We start from the raw sequence: 22049 nt of genomic DNA, 5'->3' as shown, positions 1-22049 counted from the left end.
GGACCCACGGGGTAAGGTGACAGCCTTGTTGTCTGAGAAGCACAAAAGTGGAGTCAGGAGCCAGGCATCAGGCCTGCATCCCTGACTTGCTTTATCAGCAGCCTCCAGCGATGAGCAAGAAAACTGGACTTCAGATGGGGGCTGCAGGCCAGGACCTGAGAGTAAATACTCCCAACTCACAGATCAGACTCAACTTTGCACAGAAACAGCCACAGAGAAATCCATCAACATACACAAGGGAGCAGTATAGGAGCCAGGCACTGTGGCTCAGGCCTATAATCCCAGCTACAGGGGAAGCCGAGATCTAAGGATCGTGGTTTGAAGCCAGCCAGCCTGGGCAGGTAAGTCTCTAATTAGCCAGTAAAAGCAAGGCTGGAGGCTTGGCTTAAGCATAGAGCACTTAACTAGCAAGCTTGAGGCCTTGAGTTCAATTCCCCCAAACTTCCCTTAATCTCCCCCAAAATATTTCATAGCTCACGAGGGGGGGGAGAAGGAGGAGGAGGGGAAGGAGGGGGAAGAATATCAGGAGGCCCCACTTGGCTCACAGAGTAGAGTTTGCTTAAAAGATTAGTTCACTTCAACTTGATCAAACAAAATTCTAGAGCTGAGAAGCAACCAGGGGCAAAAATTGAACTCGGAACTCTTACCCCACACCCCTCCCCCAAAGTCAGGCAGGTGGCAAACAAGAGGACCCCCATCGAGGCAACATCCAAGAACAAATAGGCCGGGCACTGATGGTTCATGGCTATCATCCTAGCTACTCTGGAGGCTGAGATCTGAGGATTCTGGTTCAAAGCCAAGCTGGGCAAGAAAGACCATGAGACTCTTATCTCCAATGAACCACCAAAAAAGCAGGAAGTAGAGCTGTGGCTCAAGTGGTAGAGCTCCAGCCTTGAGGGAAAAAGCTCAGCGAGGGCATCTAGGCCCTGAGTTCAAGCCCCAGAACCCACACACATAGATAATAAGTAAACAGAATTTGGCATTTTTCCAAGTGTCTGCAAGGACTGAATATAAAGCAAAGGACACGCATGCCCAGTGCAGACAGGGAAGTGGAGGTGAGCCAGAACTAATCAGGAGAGAGGCTCACTGAGGAAAGCGGGTCAAACCGGTTAGCAGCCAACCAGAACTTGGAAAACTTTGCCCAACCGTTTCAAAGTTAACCGGGTGTGCAGAAAGCCCAGCTTGGAAACTGGCAAGGGGTGGAGAGAAGAAATGTTACACGTCTCAACGCCCATGTTTATCCTGCCAGGTGACTGGAGCTGGCAAACAGGAGACAGGGAGCAAAGGTTCAAATGTACAAATTCTCGAATGTTTACTACAGGCAACTCCAGGGGGTGGGGAGGCAAGAAGGAAACAGGGTGGAAAGATCTAGAATCTGCCCCAGTTGATCTCCATGGAGGCAAAGAGCAAAGTAAGAATTGAAACCCAATCAATGGTGAAGGAGCTAAATGCTCTCTGTCTGTCTGTCTGTCTGTCTGTCTCTCTCTCTCTCTCACACACACACACACACACACACACATACACACACACACACACATATTGTAATCTGACACCAATAGCTCATGCCTGTAATCCTAACTACTCAGGAGACTTAGATCTGAGGATCAAGGTTCGAAGCCTGCCCAGACAGGGAAGTCCACGAGACTCTTACTGCCAATAAACCATCAAAAGAGCCAAAAGGTGGAACTATAAGTGGTAGAGCACTAGCCTTGAGCAAAAGAAGCCCACGGACAACACCCAGGACTGAGTTCCAGCCCCAGGACTGGCACCAAAAAAAGATAATAATAGTAAGGACTGGGAAGGTGGCTCAGTGGTAGTATGCCTGCCTTGCATGCATGAGGCCCTGGGTTTGATTCCTCAGCACCACACAAGCAGAAAAAGCCAGAAGTGGTACTATGGCTCAAGTGGTAGAGCACTAACCTTGAGCTGAAGAACTGAGGAATAGCGCCCAGGCCCAGAGTTCAGGCCCCACAACTGACACAATATAAAAATAAAAATAAAAATAAGGAAGCTAAAGAAAATGTTGATCTAAAAAGATAATATTAATGAATAAAAATAATAAAAATAATAAATATAGCCAGCCCTGGTGGCTCAAGCCGGTAAGCCTTAGCTACTCAGGAGGCTGAGATCTGAGGACTGCAGCTCAAAGCCAGCCTGGGCTGGAAAGGTCTTGAGACTCTTATCCCCAATGAACCACAGAAACCGGAAATGGCTCTGTGGCTGTGGTTCAAGTGGTAGAGCGCTAGCCTTCAGCAAAATAGCTCAGGGACAGCACCCAGGCCCTGAATTCAAGCCCATGACCAACAACAAACAAGCAAATCTATCTTTGGTCTTTTTAGGAAAATAACAATAGTAATAACAACAACGTCATCAATCTTTGTCCAGCTTGGAAGATTCAGGAAAAACAGAAAAGCTTATAGGCTGACACTTCCTTTTTTCTTCCCGCGTGTGTGCGTGTGCGTGCGTGTGTGTGTGTGTGTGTGTGTGTGTGTGTATGTGTGTGTGTGTACACATGCCAGTAATGGGGTTTGAACACAGGGCCTGAATATTACCCCCTTCGCTTTTTTTCTAAGCTCAAGGCTAGGTAGTTCTCTCATCCCTTAAACCACAGATCCATTTCTGGCTTTTTTTCTTCTATTTTTTGTTTTCTGGTTAACTGCAGATAAAGAGTCCTTGGGATTTTTCTGCCCAGGAGGGCTTCAAACCATGATCCTCCAGATCACAGCCTCTTGAGTACACAGTGAGGATGACAGGCGTGTACCCGGCCAGGCCGGCGGCTGGAGGCCATCTCCTGACGGGCTGACCGGACAGCCAGGGGTCTATGTTTCGGTGACCCGGGCTCCGGGGAGGGAAGCGTGACGCTGGGGGCTGGAAAGGCCTCACCTCATCGCCGTACCGCCGGTAGCTGACTTCATACAGCACGATCAGGCCGTTGGGCTCCTTGGGCTCCTGCCAGGTCAAGTGCACAACGTTGTTCTCGAAGATTTCGTGGGTCACGGGGCCGACGATGTCATCCGCCTTGGCTGCAGGATGATGAAGTCTGGGTGTCAGATCGCACCCCGCCCCCGGCCCTGCCTGCCCCAGGGACAGGATCCTCCAGAGGGGTGTCTCCTTCCTCGTTCATCTTCCGGAGCTTGCCTGGGAACCCCAGCAGGGTGGCTACCGCTCCGGCCACGCCCACTGCCTAGCCACGTCCTGATAAGCCACGCCTCTCCTCTGGCCACACCCAGACACGCCCCCACTACCGAGACATGCCCCCTTTGTGGAGCCACGCCCCCACCACTATAAAGCATCGCCGTTCTGCTGAGCCACACCCCCAACGCTTAACCCCGCCCCTTCCGACCGAGCCACACCCCCACCGCTGAGCCCCTTCACTTAGGCCACTCCCCCACCATTGAGCCACACCTCCTGTCTGCTAGCGGGGCTCTTGCCTTACTGAGGACCCAGGCTGGCCTGGGGCTTCAGGCTCCTTACGCAGGGCCTGGAAAGTAGACCTGAGCCACGGGTCAGTGCTTGTGTTTGTTGTTTTTCTTTTTTGTCCGGTTGTGAGGCTTGAACTAGAGTCCCTTCACTCTTTTGCTCAAGGCTAGGGCTCTACCAGTCACAGCTCCACTTCTGGTTTTCTGGTGGTTCATTGGAGATAAATCCCATGGACTTTCCTGCCTGGGTTGGCTTTGAACTGCGATCCTCAGCTCTCAGCTTCCTGAGTAGCTAGGATGATAGGCATGAGCCACCAGCGCCTGGCTTAATATTTCATTTTTTAAAATTAATTTATTTTATGGTTATTATAGAGGTAATCTCTCAACCCACGAGTTGTATAGTTTACCTTCTCCCACATAATACTTCATTTTTAATCCACTCTTTTTCCTCCTCTCCTTCCATTTTTATTCTCTTTCTGTTATAATTAGATCCACTTTTCCTCTCTTAATTACCTGCTTTTGTCATCTTTCATCATTCCTGCTCTCTCGTTCTTATTTTCATTGTTTCAGCTGACTTTGTGTTTGTCTTTCTTCCTTACTCCTCTATCTGGTAGGATGACCTTGTCCCTTCTACTTTCTATCTCCTTTCCTCCTAGCTCTCTAGTGCTATTCTCTAGGGTTGTTTTTGTTTTCTTGCTATTCCTGCCCAAGCCAATAGCTTCTTAGCTCAAGCATTATCTGTTATAGGAGTGGTGGCTATTTTTGTTTTAGGTTTTGTGTGTGCACTAGTACTGGGGCTTGAACTCAGGGCCTCACATTCTCACTTGGCTCTGATATTCAAGGTTGGTGCTCTACGACTTGAGCCAGGCTTTGTTTGAGAAAAAAATTTTTTAAACTATGCCTTTTTTTCCTTTTTTGCCTTGAATATAAAAAAAGCTGAGGAACTGAGCCAGAACCCTGATTTCAAGTGCCAGTACAAGAACAAACAAAAAAAGCTAGCAGGGGTGGCTCATGCCTGTGATCCTAGCTACTCTGGAGGCTGAGAGCTGAGGATCGCAGTTCGAGACCAACCTAGGCAGGCAAGTCCATGAGATTCTTACCTCCAATGAACCACCAGAAAAACAGAAGTGGTGGTGTGGCTCCAAGTGGTGGAGCTCTAGCCTTGAGCGAAAAAGTTCAGGGACAGCACCCAGGCCCTGAGTTCAAGCCCCACAACTACCACCAACAACAAAAAAGACTTCATTTCCAATTAACCAGCAAAAAACAGGGCTGATGACATGGCTCAGGTTGTAGGGTACCAGGCATAAATGAGCATATAACATATATGTGTGTATGGATATAGATATAGATATAGAAGAGGGCTGCACCTTCGGGCATGGTCCGGGCGCTGACATAGGCGGCCACGCTGCACCTCTCCTCCGGGGCGTCTTGGTTGCAGGCCTGCAACTCGATGCGGTAGCCGGTGAAGTGACGCAGGCCAGAGATGACCAGCGACTCCTTGTTCACAACTTTCTCGACGGGCCGGGGTGGCTCCTGGGTGGTGGGCACCACGGTGGAGGAGACGTTGGGGAAAATCGGGATGACAGGCGGCATCATGGTCACATTCACCACGTCCCCGAGAGACCTGCGCTTCCTGGATGGCCTGGAGTGACAGGAAGACACGGGGAAGGGGGAGGGACAGGGTCACAACTTCACCTTCGTGAAAGGAAAGGAAGCGGGAGAGACGGCGGCATGGCAAGGGAAGAGCAGGTTGCAGACTGCACAGAAATAAAATTACCACCAGGAGAAGAAGCTTTCAGGTTATTACTCTGATATTTCAGTATCACAGCCCGTGGCCCCAGGGCCATTTGCTTGATTAACCAAGGTGCTGATTTGCTCCAAATAATCACCAGGGTTAGTTTGGAAATAGAGATGAGATACGAGCTGGGTGCTGGGGTATATGGGGGGGGGGGGGGGAACGAGGGAGAACCTCACATTTGTCATCTTAGTTACTCAGGGGACAGCGATCGGGAAGATCGCAGTTCCAAGCCAGTCCAGGCGAAAGAAGTTCACAACGCCTCATCTCAACAGAAAGGGCCAAGTGTTGGGACACACACCCAGCTATGGCGGGAAGTAGGAGCAGAGGAATCATAAAACCAGGCTGACCCAGGTTCAACTAGAACACTATGTAGCCCAGGACAGTTTTGAATTTGAGGTCTACCTGTGTCAGACTCTTGAAGGCTGGGACCACAGGCTTATGCCACCACACCCAGCTCATCTTCCTATATATATGTTTTGTTTTGGTTTGGTTTTTTTTTTGGGGGGGGGGAGAATCCATCATGGGGCTTGAACTCTGGGCCTGGGTGCTGTCCCTCAGCTCTTCACCTCAAGGCTAGCGCTCTACCACTTGAGCCACAGCACCACTTCCAGTTTTCTGATGGTTCACTGGAGACAAGAATTTCGTGGACTTTCCTGCCTAGGTTGGCCTCGAACTGCGATCCTCAGACCTCGGCCTCCTGAGTAGCTAGGATTATAGGTGTGAGCCACCGGTGCTCAGCCCTTTTTTTTTTTTTTTAAATTTTAATCAGAGTATTCTCTTGGAGGCCGAATGATAGGATACATGCTCTGGGTTTGATTTTTTTTTTTAATTTTAAGAGCATTTCCATTTTTTTTCCTACCATAATATTGCTCTGCTGATTGATATCTTATTAGTTTTCAAATGTTGATCAGTGGGGGGGAAAAGTCACTAAATTAAAGGAAATAGGAAACATTTTACACTTCATAATCCACCATGGCTACATTTGTTATCTAGAAACATTGTAACAATTCGTGGGCTGACCTACAGGGAGCTCACCAAATTCAGCAAAACTAGAGGTTAAAAAATTGGATTAGAGGGGCTGGGAAGGTGGCTCAGTGGTAGAGCGCATGCCTTGCATGCCTGAGGCCCTGGGTTCCATTCCTCAGCACCACATAAACAAAAAGAAAAAAGCCGGAAGTGGCGCTGTGGCTCAAGTGGTAGAGTGCTAGCCTTGAGCTGAAGAGCTGAGGGACAGCACTCAGGCCCAGAGTTCAGGCCCCACGACTGGACCCCCCCAAAAAAAAATTGGATTAGAGGGTGGGACCTAGGGCTCACACCTTTTATCCTAACTATTCAGGAGGCTGAGATCTAAGGATCACAGTTCAAAGCCAGCCTGGGCAAGAAAGTCAGTGAGACTCTTATCTCCAATGAGGCAGAAAAAAGCCAGAAGCAGAGCTGTGGCTTGAGTGGTAGAACAGTAGCCTTGAGCAAAAAAGCTCAGGGACAACACCCAGGCCCTGAGTTCAAGCCCCAAGAGTGGCCCAAAAAAAGAAAGGAAGGAAGGAAAGAAGGGAGGAAGGGAGGGAGGGAAAAAGAGGAAAGAAAAAAAAAAAAACATTGGGTTGCATTTGATTAGTTTGTTTTCCAGATTTTCAACCTGAGAGATGAAATATACGGTATATTTGGACTGTTTTGATTGCAGTGCTTTTAATTGTGTATGAATGTGTGTGTGTGTGTGTGTGTGTGTGTGTGTGTGTGTGTGTGTGTGTGTGTGTGTGTGTGTGTGTGTGTGTGTTGGTTCTGGGGCTTGAACTCTGGGCCTGGGTGTTGTCCCTGAGCTTTTTTGCTCAAGGCTAGTGCTCTACCACTTGAGCCACAACGCCACTTCCAGCTTTTTACTGGTTAATTGGAGTTAAGAGTCTCACAGACTTTCCTGCTCAGGCTGGCTTTGGACCTCAATCCTCAGATCTCAGGCAAGAGCAACCGGTTCTGGCATACTGAGTTTTTATGGCAGTTATGACAGGAATCACTCGCTTATTTCATATTTCAATTATGGCAAGTGGATCTGCTTGGGGCAGCTATTTCCGGATAGGCCTCCTTAATCTAAACCCAAAACAGGTTGTTGACAGGGCACTTGGCTCTCAGAATCTGAAGGCCTCACTGTCTGGCCCTCCAGGATGACAATGAACTAGAAGGTTCTATGCTTACCTTTTTCTAGCACGCTCCCTGATAAACCAACCATGTTTAGAGTTTATCCACCAACTTCACGGTGGACCAAAGGGACCAATCACAGGAGCCGTGACTCCATCCCAGGCGACTCCCTGGCCAGCAATGCTGCTGCTTAGAGCCCAGGATGGGGTGCACACACAGATTGGTCTCAGCCAGGGGTGATCCCAGAAATCCAGCTTCATTGAGACCCAGACAAAACCCTGTTTTTTCTCCACCACCTGTTATGCTCAAAATGACCATTAGGGGGCAGAGCGGATCACACAGGTAACACCTGGCCTAACAAACCTAATTCAGGAGCTGGTAGCTCACACCTGTCATCCCAGCTACTCTGGGGACTAAGGGAGATATTCACATTTTTGTTTTTCACCTCAGCCTTCCTGCACCTAGTAGGCGCTCCTGGAGTGTGCCAGACCTGCTGCTGCATGGATCTCAGGCTGCGGATGTAATCCTAGTAGAGGTAAACTGAGGCATGGGAGGGACCCAGGAAATCCTCCTTCGATTCTAATTTTTTGTTTTCCTTTTTAGGAAGAGTGTGTTAGTTCATTCTTTCTCTCCACCCCCACCCCCTTATTCATGCCCAGATTCCGTTTTGATAGGAAGACATTGAATGGGTGAATTTGGGAAGCATCTGACAAGACAGCCCGTCATGCAGAAAGCTACAGGAACCCCTGTGTGGCACTGAGCAGCCACAGGGTGAGGGGGGCCATGAGGACGTGGCCAGGCTGAATCATACCTAGAATCTTCTACACCATTGCCTGAAGAGGCTTTTCTGTAAAAACAAACAAAACGAAAATCAAACACTTTTGAGGCCAGACACAGCATCATCCAACTGGACTCTGCCACTCGGAAACCACGTCAGGATGAGGACAGGGGTTGAGTACAGCTTCCCAGGAATTTAGAAAATATTTGGTAGGCAGGATGGCAAATAAGGGGTAATGGACCCTTTAAGGGGTAGAGCCTAAGTGTGACCTCATCATCAGGCCCCGCCCCCTGTTCCTCATTGGCTTCCCCACTGACATCATATGATGCAGCCAGGGTGACCTTGGCTCTTGGGCTCCCCAGAATGCCAGCTAATAAAGGAATCTTTCTTCTTTATACTGCACCAAGCCTCATGCATTTTTGTTTTTGTGTGTGTGTGCCAGGACTGGGGTTTGAACTCAGGGCCTGGCTCTCCATCCCTTAGCTTCCTTGCTCATGGCCTGGTTCTCTACCACCAATGTGGTCCACATCTCCAATCTGGCTTTTTCCTGGCTCTCTGGGGATTGGAGTCTCAGGCTGGCTTCAACACTCCATCCTCCGAATGTCAGCCTCCTGAGAGGTAAGGCTAGGATGACAGGCGTGAGCCGCTGATGGCCGCCTCGGAGATGATTTTAAGCTATGAGGAGAGGTTCTCAGGTTGCCTGCAAACGCTGCCCCATTTGTAGAAGACATCTGAGCATCTTTCTTGGGGCAGACACTTAGAACTCAACTGTTAAAGGAGAAAATCATGATGGAGGAGGAAAGGGAAACTGAGTCAGGCCGATAGTCAGCTCATGTCCACACGGACAACATTCAACATCTCTACCACTAAAGCAAAGAAACTCAACAGATGAACCTGTCCAACGTGGATCCACAAAAGACAAAATAAAATAAAATTAAAACTTTCTTTAAAAAAGATGGATTTTAAGCGTAGAGTGATTTTTCTTGCCAGCTCCCAGCCCAGCACATGAGCCTTTCACTCACTAAAGAACTGGTACTATTTCAATAGGAGAAGCCTTTAGGAGTTTTGATGATGCTGTGGAAAGTTCCAGAAAGGTGAGGGGCTGACATGGATTAGAAAGGGAAAGTAGGCTGGACACTGTTGACTCATGCTATAATCCCACCTAATCGGGAGGCTGAGATCTGGGGATTGTGCAAACAAATCCAAGATACTCTTATCACAAATTAACCAGCAAAAAGATAGAAGGGGAGCTTTAACCCAAGGGGTACAGCGCCAGCATAGAGAAAAAAAAAATCAAGCAAGAGTGAAAGACCCTGAGTTCAAGTCCCAAGGCTAACATGAAAAGAGAGAGAAAGAAAGAAAGGAAGAAAAGAGAAAGAAAGAAAGAAAGAAAGAAAGAAAGAAAGAAAGAAAGAAAGAAAGAAAGAAAGAAAGAAAGAAAGAAAGAAAGAAAGAAAGAGAGAAAGAGAGAGAAAGGAAGGAAGAAAGGAAGGGAAAAGATAGGAAGGAAGGAAAGGAAAAGATAGGAAGGAAGGAAGGAAGGAAGAAAGGAAGGAAGGACTTCTCAGGAGCACCAGCAGGAAACTGCAGGTAGGAGCGTGCAGGCCAGGTTCGACTCAGGTGTCTCAGGCTGGGTTTCGTGGTTCCCTCTCACTGGTTCAAATCCACCCCCACACCCTAACCCCTTCCCCCCCCCCCCCCCCCGCAGTAGTTGCAGGATCTCTCCATCCACAGAGGGCTCAGCTCAGAAGCCACCACCAGCTGTGATCTTGGGGTGGGGGGATACCCCATGTCACCTCATTCCCCCTACAACCCAAGTGGATGGGCACCAAGCGAGCCCAGGATTCACACACACACACACACACACACACACACACACACACACACACCGCCAAAGCACACACCTGGGGACGAATACCACGTTGTGCAGGTAATCCTCGAACGTCTTCCGGAACGAGGACTCCTCCAGCTCTTTCAGGATCTGAGAGTCAGTCTTGGGGCAGGAGCAGCACTCGCTGGCAGAGTCGTCATACTCGCTCTGATTGTTCTTCTGAGAATCCTTGGACTCAAACGGTGGGGACCACATCCTGGAAGGTAGCTTCAACCCTAGGGAAAGACACCCAGCAAGAGAGAGGAGTGCTCAAGTGTCACCTCCCTCCCCCAAACAGACACACGCTCGGGCCCAGGTGGAAAGTTCCACGTTGCAAAAAATAAAAAGAAGAAGGAAAAACCTCCTGGGCGGGTGTGGTAGTGCATGCTTTTCATCCCGGCTCTCTGAAAGGCAGAGGTAGGAAGATCACAGTCCAAAGCGAAGGGGAGGGGTGGCTCAGGTGGTAGAGCGCCAGCGTTGAGTGGAGAAAGCCAAGCAAAGTGCGTACATGATATGGGACAACAAACCTAACATGAAGCATGCTATCTGAACCATCTAGCAGTGTCTTTCTTTTTGTTTTGGTCGATTGTGGGGCTTGAACTCAGGGCCTGGGTGCTGTCCCTGAGCAGTTTTTTTCCTCTACCAGTTTGAGCCACGGCGCCACTTCTGGTTTTCTGATGGTTCATTGGAGAGAAGAATCTCAGGGACTTTGCCTACCCAGGCTGGCTTCAAACCGCGATCCTCAGATCTCAGCCTCCTGAGTAGCGAGGATGACAGGCGTGAGCCACCAGTGCCTGACTGATTTTTTTTAATTCTGTAACCTCTGTAATAATTACTCGAATCCAAAATTTAATAAGCTCCATGCTAATCCCCTCAAGAGGCATGTTTGGCTGCTGTAGCTGGCGTCAGACCCTCAAAGGCACAGCCAACTGCTCAGCATGGAGCCCGACGTGGGTCAGCCTCAAGTTATATAAAGCAGCTGAGGAAATAAATCACGCCTGTAATCCCAGGCCAGGCCAGGGTGATGTCATAGGCAGACATATAGCACATGATGTTACACTTGGGGAAGCTCCCAGCCGTCATCTGCCTTCTACCCCATCTCCCAAAATGGAGACACACAGGAACGCCACCAGGGACTTAAGCCAAACCTGGCAGCAGAGTCCAGAGCCAGGCCAAGAGGCCTGCCACACGTCACCAGCATTCCCCTGGCCTGGTGCCCAAGCTGTGCCACCCACTGACGCCAGCCCAGGAAAATCAAAGACAAACAAACCAACTAACTCAGAAACACACACACACAAAAAAGACAAATGAGCCGGGGCTGGTGGCTCACGCCTGTAATCCCAGCTACTCAGGAGGTTGAGATGTGAAGATCAGTTCAAAGCCAGCCCAAGGAGGAACATCCATGAGACTTTTTTTTTTGTCAGTCCTGGGGCTTGAACTCAGGGCCTGGGCACTGTCCCCACGCGCCTTCTGCTCAAGGCTAGCGCATTACCACTTGAGCCACAGCGCCACTTCCAGCTTTTTGTTTCTGTGGTACTGAGGACTCGAACCCAGGCTTTATGTATGCTAGGCAAGCACTCTACCACTAAACCACATCCCGAGCCCTCCGTGAGACTCTTATCTCCAATGACTCACCAGAAAACCAAAATTGGAGCTGTGGCTCAAGTGGTAGAGTGCCAGCATTGAATAAAAAGAAGCTCAGGGACAGCGCCCAGACTGCAAATTCAAGCCCCAAGACTGACAAAAAAATAAATAAAAATAAAAACTAAAATAAAAAGATAAATGAAACAACTAACTCAAGGGGGGGGGGAGGGAGGAGTAAAACAATAATAACTACAAAAGCTTTCTCTGTGCATCACCTTTATAACAGTAAACAAAAAAATACTTTCTCTTGTCCAAATTTTTAACCCCCTTTCTATTTTGAAATATATAATATATTCTAGTTTTCTTCCTGTATAAGAGAACACCAGAACATTGTCACCAACTTGTTCACTTAATATGTTATCAAACTACACACACACACACACACACACACACACACACACACACACACACCACTTTCCTCTCCTCCCTCAGCTTCTGATAGCCACTATTATAAGGGTTGTGAATGCTTTCTTATTTGTTTTATTGGCCCTGGGACTTGAACTCAGGATCTGGGCTCTGTCCCTGAGCCTCTTTTTGCTCAAGGTTAGCACTTTATCACTTGAGCCACAGACTTTTCTGCTCAGGCTCGCTCCGAACTGGGTCCTCAGATCTCAGCCTCCTGAATAACAGGATTACAGGTGTGAGTCACCAGTGCCCAGCTTTGAATACTTTATTACAGATCGATATTAAATGGGAAACCTGTTACATTTGATTTAAGCATATTGTATACATATATATGTAGAGAAGAGTTTAAACTCAAAGCCTCACGGTAGCTAGGCAGGTCACTCTACCTACTGTTTGAGCTAGGCAGCCAGCTCTTTTTGCTTAAGTGATTATTCAGATAAGGTCTGAGGCTTTTTGCCTGGAGTCAACCTCAGAATCTGATCCTCCTACCTCTGCCTCCTGAGTTGCTGGGATTACAGGCATGAGCCACCGCACCCCAGCTAATATGGACAATTATTAGATAGCAAAGAAAAATTTTAAAGTAAACTAGTTTTAAAATAATCTACACATATTACTTTGAGGTTTTAAGTCTTTATCCATTTTCCTTCAAGGCAATTGAATCTGGTGAAATAAGATTCAAAATGGAAAACAAAAACAAAACAAAACAAAAACAAACCTGTCACAAGGATGTCTTTCTTTACTGGAAGCACAGAAAGATCAAAGATAGCTCCTTATTGTCTCTGACTCCTAAAGCTATGAGGTATTAGCCAGTCATCGATGGCTCACTCCTGTAATTGTAGCTATCAGGAGGCTGAGATGTGAGGATCACAGTTCAAGGCCAGCCTCAGTAGAAAAATCCGTGAGTCTTTTATCTTCAATGAACCACCACAAAGCTGAAAGTGGTGCTGTGGCTCAAGTGGTAGAGAACCAGTCTTGAGCATAAAAAGCTTAGGGACAGCACTCAGGTCCTGAGTTCAAGCCCCAGAAAAGGCACAAAAAAACAACAACAACCAAAAATATAAATATATATTTTATATATATATATATATAAAGTGTGTGTGTGTGTGTGTGTGTGTGTGTGTGTGTGTGTGTGTGTGTGTGGTCATTCACAGATGCTGTGGCTCACAACTAGAATCCTAGCTACTCAGAGAGCTGAAATCTGGAAGACCAGCCCAGGTAGAAAAGTTTCAGACACTGTCTCCTCCAATTAACTAGCAAAAAGGCAAACTAGAGGCATGGCTCAAATGGTAGAGTACCAACCATAAGCAACCAAGATGAGCAAACATGGCAGCCTGAATTCAAAACCTAATAGTGAAGGAAGAAAAAAAAAATCTATGGGGTCCTGGAAGGGCCAAAATCCTTCTCTGACTTTGCCAGTGACTTTCCCACAAGCTGGCTGCATTTCTGGCTTTGCAGAGTCTCGAGTAGGTTAACACCGCCATGTGCCTTGCAGTGGGGGTGGAAGAAGGGGAAGAGAAAAGCAAGAGGAAGAGGAGAACATTCCAGAAGAGAATGGTGGGGGCCCATTTAAGGATGGCACAGGAAGAAATGAACCATTCGGTGATATCATCACTGTGAGACCAACTGAGTGAACGCTGCACAAACAAGATGGCGGCCATGCCACTAAATGATACCACTGCACGGGGGCACCATCATCTATGTGGCGCAAGGCTGATTGAGACGTGGTATGTGGCCTGCTATTGTATCTGGATATTTTGAGTTCCAGTGGGAGGAGGGGGTGTCTTTGTTTTTGTTTTGCTATGTTGAGGATGGAAGCCCAGGGCCTAGCCCATTTAGACACATGCAGAACCACTGAACTACATCCCACACCCACACCCCCAGCCCTGTGCCTGGCTTTTACATGAGTCTTCAGTGTGTAGGTATGTATAGTGTTTAGAATGTACATGCCTCACTGGAATATTACTCAGCAGAAAGAAGAATGGGATCATATCATCTGCAGGAAAATTGAGGAGGTCCTTTTAGGCGATGCATGCATGTACGGGCATGTGCGTGCATGCCTGCGTGCGTACACACATCCTGGAACCAGGAAGAGGCCTGCATCCCAACACAGAGATCTAAGCGTGGCCCGTGCTCACCTTTGAGGCAATAGTCCAACTCGAAGAGCTCACTGTCTTCTGCCTGCCTCTGCCAATACACTAGATAGTGTGTGATGTTGCCGTTCGGGTCTGAAGGGGGCTTCCACTTCAAGATGATCTGGGATGAGGAATTGGAAACGGAGATGGGGTCCAGAGGGACGGAAGGATCTGCAAGGGGGAAAAGGAGACAGAAACCATGAGGGACAGATACGGCAGCGCATGCCTGTAATCCCAGCTGCTCAGGAGGCTGAGATGTCAAGATCGTGATTCAAAGCCAGGCCAGGGAAGGAAAACCCTAGACACCCTTATCTCTGAGGAATCAGCAAAAAGGCTGGAAGTGGAGCTGCGGCTCAAGTGGTAGAGGGATAACCTTGAGCGGAAAAAGCTCAAGGACAGTGCCCAGGCTCTGAGTTCAAGTCCCAGGACTGGCACAAATCATCGAGCAAACCAACAGCAGCCGGCGTCACGTACTGGTGGCATCTGTCTGTACATAGATGATGTCGCTCTTGGCCCCATAGGTTCGGCGTTCGTCAGAAAAGGTGACCAGAGTTTTGACAAAGATGGCGTACTGGGTCCAGGGTTTGAGGCCCCGCATCAGCCAGCCAGGGTGCTTCTGGGACTTGGCGTCGTTGGATCTTTGGGGTGGGTCAATGTCCACCACGGTCCAGCTGTTGGAGCCACAGGCATCCTGTCCATCAAACTCCGTCACGTTCTGGTAAGGACTTTAAAGAGAGAATGGGAGGAGGGTGATTAGCACGGAGAGGCCATTGCTCTGAGCACATCCAATGGGTTTCTTGTCTAGCCATCAGTAATACCACATGGACCCACCAAAGAGAAAGGACCTGTCAGTTATACATAATAATAATCATGAGGCTATCTGGCTTAATGTTGTTTTAATTGTCTGTCTGTCCTAGAGCTTGAACTCAGGGCCTGGGCACTGTCCCCTGAGCTTTTTCCCCTCAAGGTTAGCACCCTACCACTTGAGCTCCACTTCTGGTTTTCTGTTGGTTCATTGGAGATAAGAAGGCTGGGAAGGTGGCTCAGTGGTAGAGCGCTTGCCTTGCATGCCTGAGTCCCTGGGTTCAAGAAGTCGCTCAAACTTCCTGGCCTGCCTTTGAACCACGATCCTTTAGATCTCAGCCTCCTGAGTAGCTGGGATTATAGGCATGAGCCACCAGCACTGCCCGGCTCAAAAAACCCTTTTGCTTTACAATCTGTTGGATTTATGCCAGTACAAAAATAAACGCATTCTGTACAAACCAGGTTTGGAATCTTAAATCTGGGTTTTGGTAATGCTAGGCACTTTCATAAAAATTATGCTGAGCCGATCTGAGGATTGAGGTTTCAAAGCCAGCCCTAGCAGGAAAGTCCATGAGACTCTTATTTCGAAAACTGCCATAAAACCAGAAGTGGCACTGTAGCTCAAGTGGTAGAGTAAGCTCACATTGAGCTGAAGAGCTGAGGGACAGTGCCCAGGCCCAGAGTTCAAGCCCCATGACTGAAAAAAAAAAAAAAAATTATGTTGGAAAATATATTTAAATGGATTCAGAAATGTTTTTCTAAAAAAATAACTCAGTGGACTACATGCCTGATTGCTAAGGCTGTCTGATACACACAATGGAACAATGTTCTAGGAAATGAGTAACTCTGGACCTATGGCAGGGTAGGGGGCCTCATACCTGTAGTCCTGGCTACTTAGGAAGATGAACCAGGAAGATCCCTGGACCCCAAGAATTAAGACTCAGCCTGGACAACATAGGAAAACCCCGTATCTTCTCTCCTTCCATTAAACTTCCTCCAGAACCAACCGCTACACGAAAACTTTCAGCCTTAATTTCAGATCTTTGATCTGAGGGGATTTATTTGTTTGTTTGTTTTGGGTTGTAGAACTTGAACTCAGGCTTAGGTGCTGTCCCTGAGCTCTTTTGCTCAAGGCTAGCGCTCTAGCACATGAAGCCATACAATTCCACTTCCGGTTTTCTGCTGGTCCATTGGAAATAAGAGTCTCATGGACTTTCCTACCCAGGCTAGCTTTGAACTGTGACCCTCAGACCTCTGCCTCCTGAGTAGCTGGGATTATAGGCATGAGGCACCAGCATCCAGCCTAAGGGGATATTTTTGACTTTCTGCAATAGGAACCAGCAAGACCATCCAAAGGGAAGTAGACTATTATTTATTTCATGCAGAGGAAGGAAATAATGAGGTGTAGTCCCCCCGACGGATGGGAGTCCCCCTCCAGGCCATCTCTCCTGACCCTGCCTCTCACTACTCACGCCTCTTTGTAGAAGAGCATGAACCCCAAGAGGTCTCGGAAATCGGGGGGCCAGTAGGGCTCCCATTTCAGCATAATCTTGTCATATGATGTGCGGATGAAGGAAAACTTAAGTAATTCGTTTTCACCTAGGAAAGTTGAAAAGGAAGAAAAAGAGAAAAGAATGAAAAAAAAAAAAAAAGACAATCCAGTCATTAGGATAAGGGGTGGTGTTCATTTCAGGCCAAAACATAATCTGAGCAAGGGGTTTGCCCAGATCAAGGCCAAGCCAGGTAGCTAGCCAAGACTGCAATAATCAGGGGTTTAACTGAATACCAGATTGCACAACTAGGCCACGCCCCCTAGAAAAGGTACTCCATTGGGAACACTGATCCACATGCGTAATTAAAATATCTATATAAATAGAATGCAATCTCTACTTATTTGAGAATAAGTAGATATTTGCACAGTCAGGGTTTTTATCTTTTTCTTGTTCTTTTTTTTTTTTTTTTTGTCGGTCCTGGGGCTTGAACTCGGCCTGGGCACTGTCACTCAGCTCTTCACTCAAGGCTAACGCTCTACCACTTGAGCCATAGTGCCACTTCTGGCTTTTTTTGCTTCTGTGGTACTGAGGAATCAAACCCAGGGCCTCATGCATTCAAGGCAAGCACTCCACCACTGAGCCACCTTCCAGCCCCAATAGTCAAGGGATTTTTTTTGTCAGTCGTGGGACTTGATTGAAATCTGGCCCTGGGCACTGTCCCTCAGCTCTTCAGCTCAAGGCTAGTGCTCTGCCACTTGAGCCACAGCGCCACTTCAGGTTTTCTGAGTGATTATTGGAGATAAAGAGTTTCTCAGACTTTTCCTGCCCAGGCTGGCTTTGAACCACCATCCTCAGATCTCAGTCTCCTGAGTAGCTAGGATGACAGAAGTGAGCCACCAGCGCCCAGCTGAGTCAGGGTTTCTTTTTTCATTTTTTATTTTTGTCAGTTTTGTGGGGCTTGAATTCAGGCCTGAGCGCTGTCCCTGAGCTCTTTTGCTCAAGGCTGGCGCTCTACCACTTGATTCACACCTCCACTTCCAGCATTTTTTTCTGTCAGTTGTGGGGCTTGAACTTAGGGCACTGTCCCTGAGCTCAAAGGCAGCACTCTACCACTTGAGCCACAGATTTTTGGTAGTTCACTGGAGATAAGAGTCTCATGGACCTTCCTGCCCAGGATAGTTTCAAACCTCAATCTTCAGATCTGAGCCTCCTGAGTGGCTAGGATGACAGGCATGAGCCACTAGCAACCAGTTTGGTCAGGGTTTCATTGTGATTTTCCATACACACATGCACATATAGACACAGACACACACAGACACACACACGTGTGTACACACACTCGCACACCACATTCAGCTCCTTCCATTCAGTGTGGTCCTGCACATGAAAGGTGTATGATATCACAGATTGGCTAATCTGTATGCAAATGAGCCCATGCAAATGAGCATGGACAGACCCAACTGTCCAACTGTGAATAGACAGGGGTGGAGTCATTCTGCCTGTCTGGGATTTGAACCCTCTCCCAAACTCCATCCAAGACTTAATGTCTCCTTGGACTTCCAAGGGCTGACCAGAGTCCCAGTGTGCTGATTTCGCAGCTGGGTCAAAGGCAGGGTGCCTGCTGGAACATTCTGAGCCACAGCACGACTCTGCTCTGCTCAGTCTCCATCCGTGACAGAACTAAGTGGGGCTCAAGCCTCTCTTTCCTCCTCCCTCTTAGTTCTTGGGTTCCAATCTATACTGCTCTCAGAAGGGTGTGGCAGTGCCTGCCTGCAATCCCAGCCAATCAGGAGGCTGAGATAGGATCTCAGTCCAAGAGGAGGAGGGGGATGAAGAAGAGGAGGAAGAGGAGATTTCCCCCCCCTAATTCTCTTCCTTCTGCAATTTCTCCTCCGTGGGTTATCTGGCTGGGAGCACCAAGGCAGTGTGACTTACAGGAGGCCTGGTCTCCATTGGTCTTTAGGGCAATGTCATTTCTCTCCTGGCGTCCCTTGGTTCCAGAAACTTCTTCCATCTTGTGGATTTCGGACAAGCAAAGTTTGGGATTATAGTGGAAGAAGAGTTTCCCATTGATGATGGTGAGGTTGTGCTTGCTCCAGTCCCAGAGTTGCCTTAGGTTCTGGTTGTCCAGAGCATAGAAAGAGTAATTCCTACAGAGACAGAGGCACCCAGGTCACGTGACAGCTCGACCTCCAGCAGGAGCCAGGCTGGAGCCCAGCTTCACGTTCTGTTTTGATTATGGGTTCCCCTTTTTGTTTTTTTTTTTTGGGTCCAGTCGTGGGGCCTGAACTCTGGGCCTGTGCGCTGTCCCTCAGCTCTTCAGCTCAAGGCTAACGCTCTACCACTTGAGCCATAGCGCCACTTCTGGCTCTTTTCTTTTTGCTTATGTGGTGCTGAGGAATCGAACCCAGGGCCTCAGGCATGCAAAGCAAGCGCTCTACCACTGAGCCACCTTCCCAGCCCCCCCTCTTTTTTTTTTTTTTTTAAATTAGTATACATTAACTGTACCAAACAATGCGTTTCATTAGGACATTCTCAGACATGGATACCATGTACTCTGTTCATCGTCACCCCCATTATCTTGTTCCCTTCCTCTTCCATTTAGTCTCCCCCACCAAAAAAAAAACCTCCCCTTCCATTTCTTTGGGGGGGTCCAGTCGTGGGGCCTGAACTCTGGGCCTGGGCGCTGTCCCTCAGCTCTTCAGCTCAAGGCTAGCGCTAAACCACTTGAGCCACAGCACCACTTCTGGCTTTTTTCTTTTTGCTTATGTGGTGCTGAGGAATTGAACCCAGGGCCTCATGCATGCAAGGCAAGCGCTCTACCACTGAGCCACCTTCCTAGCCCTGAAACCTGATTTCTGCGACAGCCAATTGAACATGGCAATAAAGGGCCCTCCTGGTAACTCTTGCCTCTACAGCAGCCCAGAATACACTAGTGAGCAAGTTCCAGCCACGCACCCCCACGTAAGGACCCCAAATTTGGGGCTGTAACCCTGCTTCTGTTCTCAAGAATGACTGTAAAACAGATTGGGGGGATGGGGTGTTTGTTTTGGGGGGAAGGCATACCACCCCTTAAAGCATGTACTAAGACTTTCAGAGTGTTTGATTTCCTGTGGGTTGGTGTTTTTTGTTTTTTGTTTTTTCAGGTCCGGTCATGGGGCCTGAACTCTGGGTCTGGGCGCTGTCCCTCAGCTCTTCAGCTCAAGGTTAGCGCTCTACCACTTGAGCCACAGCGCCACTTCCAACTTTTTATTTTTTTCTGCTTATGTGGTGCTGAGGAATCGAACCCAGGGCCTCAGGCATGCAAGGCAAGCGCTCTACCACTGAGCCACCTTCCCAGCCCTGGGTTGGGTTTTAAAAGAAAAAAAAAAACTAAATTTTTCTAACCCAAGAGCTTCCCTGGCACAAAACATACCATCAGGCCCACCTACCCCACTTCCAAGGTCTCCCCTCGAATCAGACGCAGCTTCCGGAAGAAGGAAAGAGAAACCAGAGCGTAGGAGCGTCGGATTTTTAGGTACCCAGATATTTCCTCAATGAGGCCAAGATTGGCCTCTAGTTCAGCCGCTAGGTTGTCTACAGAAACAAGAGAATATGCCGTGAGTATGGACCAAAATATTTAAGTCTTCCCTTTCATTTCTTCTTTTTTTTTTGTCCGTCATGGGGCTTGAACTCTGGGCCTGGGCGCTGTCCCTCAACTCTTCAGCTCAAGGTGAGCGCTCTACCACTTGAGCTACAGCGCCACTTCCATCCCTTTCATTTCTTATGGTGAGGAAGTCACCAGATGGCAAATGAGTTTTGTTTCTGATTTTGTTTTTTTGTCAGTCCTGGGACTCGAACTAAGGGCCTGGGTGCTGTCCCTGAGCTCTTTTGCTCAAGGCTAGCATTCTACCACTTTGACCCATACCACCACTTCCAGTTTCCTCGTGGTTCATTGGAGATAAGGGTCTCACCGACTTTCCTACCCAGGGCTGGTTTTGAACAGTGATCCTCAGATCTCAGCCTCTTTGAGTAGCTAGGATGACAGGAGAGAGCCACTAGTACCCGGCTTGGCAAATGATTTTGATCTACAAAGCTATCCTGTGGAGGTAAGTAGGTGGCTTTGGTAGATGCCGCCTCAGATGAAATGGAATACAAAAATTAAATAAAAACTACTTTCAAATCTGGTCACACTTAGAAGACAACCCAAGGTCCTCAATGTTCCTTAAGCCAAGCTTAAGTGAATCAAACAAGCAGATATAGAAGGAAATAATGTATTCTATATCTGCTTGTTTGATTCCACAGTCATCTCAAAGTTCCCTTCTCAAGACCAGATACTTCTTCCAATAGCAACCTCTTTTATTTTCTACCTCAGAGGTTGGCAAGCAGCAGCCCATTGGATTCAGCCAATTTTATAAATAAAGTTTTATTGAAACACAGCCATGTCAATTTATAGCCCTGTGTCTAAGACTATTTTCATTTTAAAAAAAAATTTTTTTTTTAAAGGAGCCAGGCACTGGTGGCTAACACCTGTAATCTTAGCTACTCATGAGGCTGAAATCTGAGGATCACAGTTCAAAGCTAGCCTGGGCAGGAACGTCCCCAAGACACCATCTCAACAGAAGAAGGGGTACAAGGGCGCATGCCTGTCACTCCAGCTATAGGAAAAAGTATAAAATAGGTGGTCCAGTAGTACTCAGAGCAGAAATCCCAGGCCTTCCTTTAGAAATAAGTGCAAAAGAGTATGGTTTTACAGTTGAGGGCCTGAGTTCAATCCCCCGAACTTATTTTATTTTTATTTTTTGTCGTGGGGCTCGAACTCTGGGCCTGGGCACTGTCCCTCAGCTCTTCAGCTCAAAGCTAGTGCTCTACCAGTTGAGCCACAGCTCCACTTCGAGTTTTCTAGTGGTTTATTGGAGATAAGAGTCTCACAGACTTTCCTGCCCAGACTGGCTTTGAACTGTGATCCTCAGATCTCAGCCTCCTGAGTAGCTAGGATTACGGGCATGAGCCACCAGTGCCCAACTTAATCCCCAGAACTTATTAAAAAAAAAAAAAAAGCAAGCAGATTCTTGACACAGATTGGAAAATGAGAGTTCCAGGACTACAAGAGTGCATCACCCTACCCAGCTGAAGGATGCTCTTAACATTGCAAAAGGAGGGTACAAGACAATCAAGGTTGTTTTCCTGCCCTGACCCCTACTCCAGGTAGCCTGGCACCCAGAGCCTCCCCCTCTCACCCCTCCACCTCCCACCCAATACTCACTGCCTCCTCGGATATTGATGATCAGGCTGCCGTTAACCACCGTACAGCCTCGGAGCTCCTGGGCTGAGGTCACTGAGTCAATTGTCTTCTCGCCTTCCAGGAGGTGACAGATCTTGGGACAAGGCCCCAGGCATGGGGTACACATCAAGCTGAAAATGGAGCCGAGAGAGAGAGAGAGGTCAGACATCTCACCCAGCTCAATCCAGCCCTCAGCACACACCAGTGAGCTGGAATGGGTTCACATGTAGCCTGAGAAAAAGGAAGAATGATATTCCGGTGGAATATTACTTGGCCATAAACAGAAACGAAACCGTTATCATTTGCAGGGAGA

The 22049-nt window shown here is 48.1% G+C and overlaps 1 protein-coding gene across 2 annotated transcripts in view; it reads right to left on the bottom strand.

The window, feature by feature from the left end:
* Window positions 1–22049, bottom strand: part of Insr (insulin receptor) — a 94889-nt gene that overhangs the window by 14237 nt on the left and 58603 nt on the right. The window contains exons 4-13 of one of the 2 annotated variants that reach the window (XM_042693571.1): window positions 21719–21867; window positions 19905–20049; window positions 18409–18623; window positions 16453–16579; window positions 14651–14901; window positions 14180–14347; window positions 10030–10231; window positions 8159–8194; window positions 4787–5061; window positions 2884–3023 (exon numbers count right to left, since the gene is read on the bottom strand). In XM_042693571.1, coding sequence (XP_042549505.1) covers window positions 2884–3023; window positions 4787–5061; window positions 8159–8194; window positions 10030–10231; window positions 14180–14347; window positions 14651–14901; window positions 16453–16579; window positions 18409–18623; window positions 19905–20049; window positions 21719–21867 — 1708 coding nt within the window. The remainder of the gene's footprint in view (window positions 1–2883; window positions 3024–4786; window positions 5062–8158; window positions 8195–10029; window positions 10232–14179; window positions 14348–14650; window positions 14902–16452; window positions 16580–18408; window positions 18624–19904; window positions 20050–21718; window positions 21868–22049) is intronic. The other variant, XM_042693572.1, reaches the window with a different exon arrangement.

This window comes from Dipodomys spectabilis, unplaced genomic scaffold, assembly GCF_019054845.1.
Source record: "Dipodomys spectabilis isolate Male_0828 unplaced genomic scaffold, ASM1905484v1 ptg000173l, whole genome shotgun sequence".
Lineage (NCBI taxonomy): Eukaryota > Metazoa > Chordata > Mammalia > Rodentia > Heteromyidae > Dipodomys > Dipodomys spectabilis.
The sequence above is the reverse complement of the archived record's forward strand: the minus strand, read 5'-3'. Positions and strand labels throughout refer to the sequence as shown.